General features: G+C 35.4%; 1 protein-coding gene across 1 annotated transcript in view; it reads right to left on the minus strand.

Moving 5' to 3' along the window:
• Positions 1-2,309, minus strand: part of KCNK2 (potassium channel, two pore domain subfamily K, member 2) — a 275,176-nt gene that overhangs the window by 82,873 nt on the left and 189,994 nt on the right. Inside the window, exons 5-6 of the mRNA XM_012638318.1 lie at positions 1,621-1,812; positions 259-265 (exon numbers count right to left, since the gene is read on the minus strand). Of these exons, the coding sequence (XP_012493772.1) occupies positions 259-265; positions 1,621-1,812 (199 nt within the window). The remainder of the gene's footprint in view (positions 1-258; positions 266-1,620; positions 1,813-2,309) is intronic.

Below are 2,309 nucleotides of genomic sequence, written 5' to 3' on the forward strand. Positions count from 1 at the left end.
CTCATATGGAGTTACAAATGTCTGCAATTCTTCTGTCCACCTTTTGCTAATTGTAAAACAAAAAGATCTCCCCCAAAGTGATGTACTCTTTTCTCCTGGGGCCACCATCTAGTACAGAGATGTGTACGTAATGTTTTTGACCACAGCAAAGCTTTGTTTATGAAAACATTCCCATCTTCGAGGATACTATATATTCCCCACAAAGGAGGGCTTTGCCTGGTTAAATCCTAAATAACAAATCTATCGAAACAGATGAACTATCAGACTGCTCTGAGATTTTTATAGAACTGCAGAACATATTTTCTTTTCTGAAAATATTTAAGTAGGTAGTTTGGGTAAAGATAAAACAGTGAATAATCAGAAAGTATAAAACTCTCTTAAAACTAAATTAGGCTGTTGAGTTTATTCTGAGAAATTTAATAACACAATCCTGCTATAATATTTACCATGTTTTTTAAAATACTTCCAAGTGAACTTTTTTTTCAAAAAAAAAGAATGGTTTAGATTTTTAGAAGCTGATAAAAATGATCCATGATAGATTAGCATACTTACTTTTACCACCATTGCTATATTTTATTTAAAATTGAAATTACAACAATAATGATGGTGGATAATAAGTGGGAAAGAGAGAGTTAAATTGATAGGGACATAAGATCTAAGAAATACAACAGAACAAATGGAGGTTGATTTTTCGAGAAATCAAAAAATGTGCATAAAAATGTAGACACTAGGTATACATACCTACTTTAGGGAAGGTCAAAAATGCTGTCCTAAGAATTAAAAATTAAATGAGTAAGTATTTTAGAGAAAAAAAAGATTTTAAGTAGCCAAGGACATCTGAAGTTTGCAGCTGTTTTTACAACTAAGGCAGGAAAGAGTCTGAGTTGAAAGGTCAAAAATAAATTAAACCTGAATTCTTATACCACTTACAAAAATAAGTAAGAGGCAGATATTTGATTTCTAAAATTAGGGTAAAAATGTAAAATTCTGAACAACCAGCAATTTATATTTCCTTCACGGAATAAAAAATAAATGTTCAACTCCACCATTCTGTTTGCCTCCCGTGTCACAGGGTCACTTTTTGTCTCTGCCACTGTTATGGGTTGACTTCTGTCTTCCAAGAAGATATGCTGCAGTCCTAATCCCCAGTACCTCAGAATGTAACCTTACATGAAAATAAGGTTCTTGCAGACGTAATTAGTTAAGATGTGGTCATACTGGAGTAGGGTGGGTCCCTAATCCAATATGACTGGTGTCCTTATAAGAAACTGAGAGACATAAGGAGAACAAGGTGCGTGGAAGGAGGCAGAGGGGGAGTGATGCAGCTATAAGCCAAGGAGTGCCAAGGAACAACGGCCTCCACCAGAAATCAGAAAGAAGCAAAGAAAGATTCTACCCAGAGTCTCAGAGGGATCATGGCCCTGCTGGCACCTTGATATCCAGCTTCCATGAGCTTCCATGAGAGAATGGATTTCTTTTGTTTAAAGCCACCCAGCTTGTGGTAGTTGGTTATGGCAGCTCTAGGAAACTCATACAGCCATTGAATTTCATTATAAACTCAAGTTTTAGTAAAGTCTAAAAAGAAACAGGTTAGGTGAGCAATGTGGGGGCCGGGAAAACCTTACCTGCAACGTAGTCACCAAATCCAATGGTTGTCAAAGTGATAACCACAAAGTAAATGGCGTCCAGGGCACTCCAGCCTTCTATGTGCTTGAATATGATTGCAGGCAAAGCCACAAAGAGGACACAGCCAAATAGGATAAATATAATTGTTGAGATGATGCGAATCTTGGTCTGACTAACATTCCACTTCTACACACACACACACATGTACACATACATATAGATATATGTGGAGGAGAGAGACAGAAAGAGAGAGAGGGGCTGATTATTGGCATGCCCACAAAGTTTAACCTAATGCTGTTATCAGCAAATTAGCAAATAAGCATGTTATTTTATTCCCTTTTACTCTTAGTTTTCAATCATCTTTACTTATGAAAATTGGGAATAACATAAATAACTCAAAACAATCAATGCTAATAATGCTGCTGCTTTACTCTTACACAGCTTTACAACAGGCAAAATGCGTTTAAAAATAAACTACATTGCTCTGAGAATGCAGTTTTTAGATTTGCATCATTATTTGTTTATCTGAGCTACTTTCGAAATATTTCTATTTTATAGGCATACAACTGATCATGGACCACACACAATTCAGAAATGCATGAAAGTAGAGAAAACTGAAACAACAATTAAATATTTACAATTTATAATTGATGAACATTAATTTCATGAAGACTTTCCTCTGT

The sequence above is a fragment of the Propithecus coquereli genome, unplaced genomic scaffold (assembly GCF_000956105.1).
Source record: "Propithecus coquereli isolate 6110/MARCELLA unplaced genomic scaffold, Pcoq_1.0 Scaffold129, whole genome shotgun sequence".
In the NCBI taxonomy this organism is placed as follows: domain Eukaryota; kingdom Metazoa; phylum Chordata; class Mammalia; order Primates; family Indriidae; genus Propithecus; species Propithecus coquereli.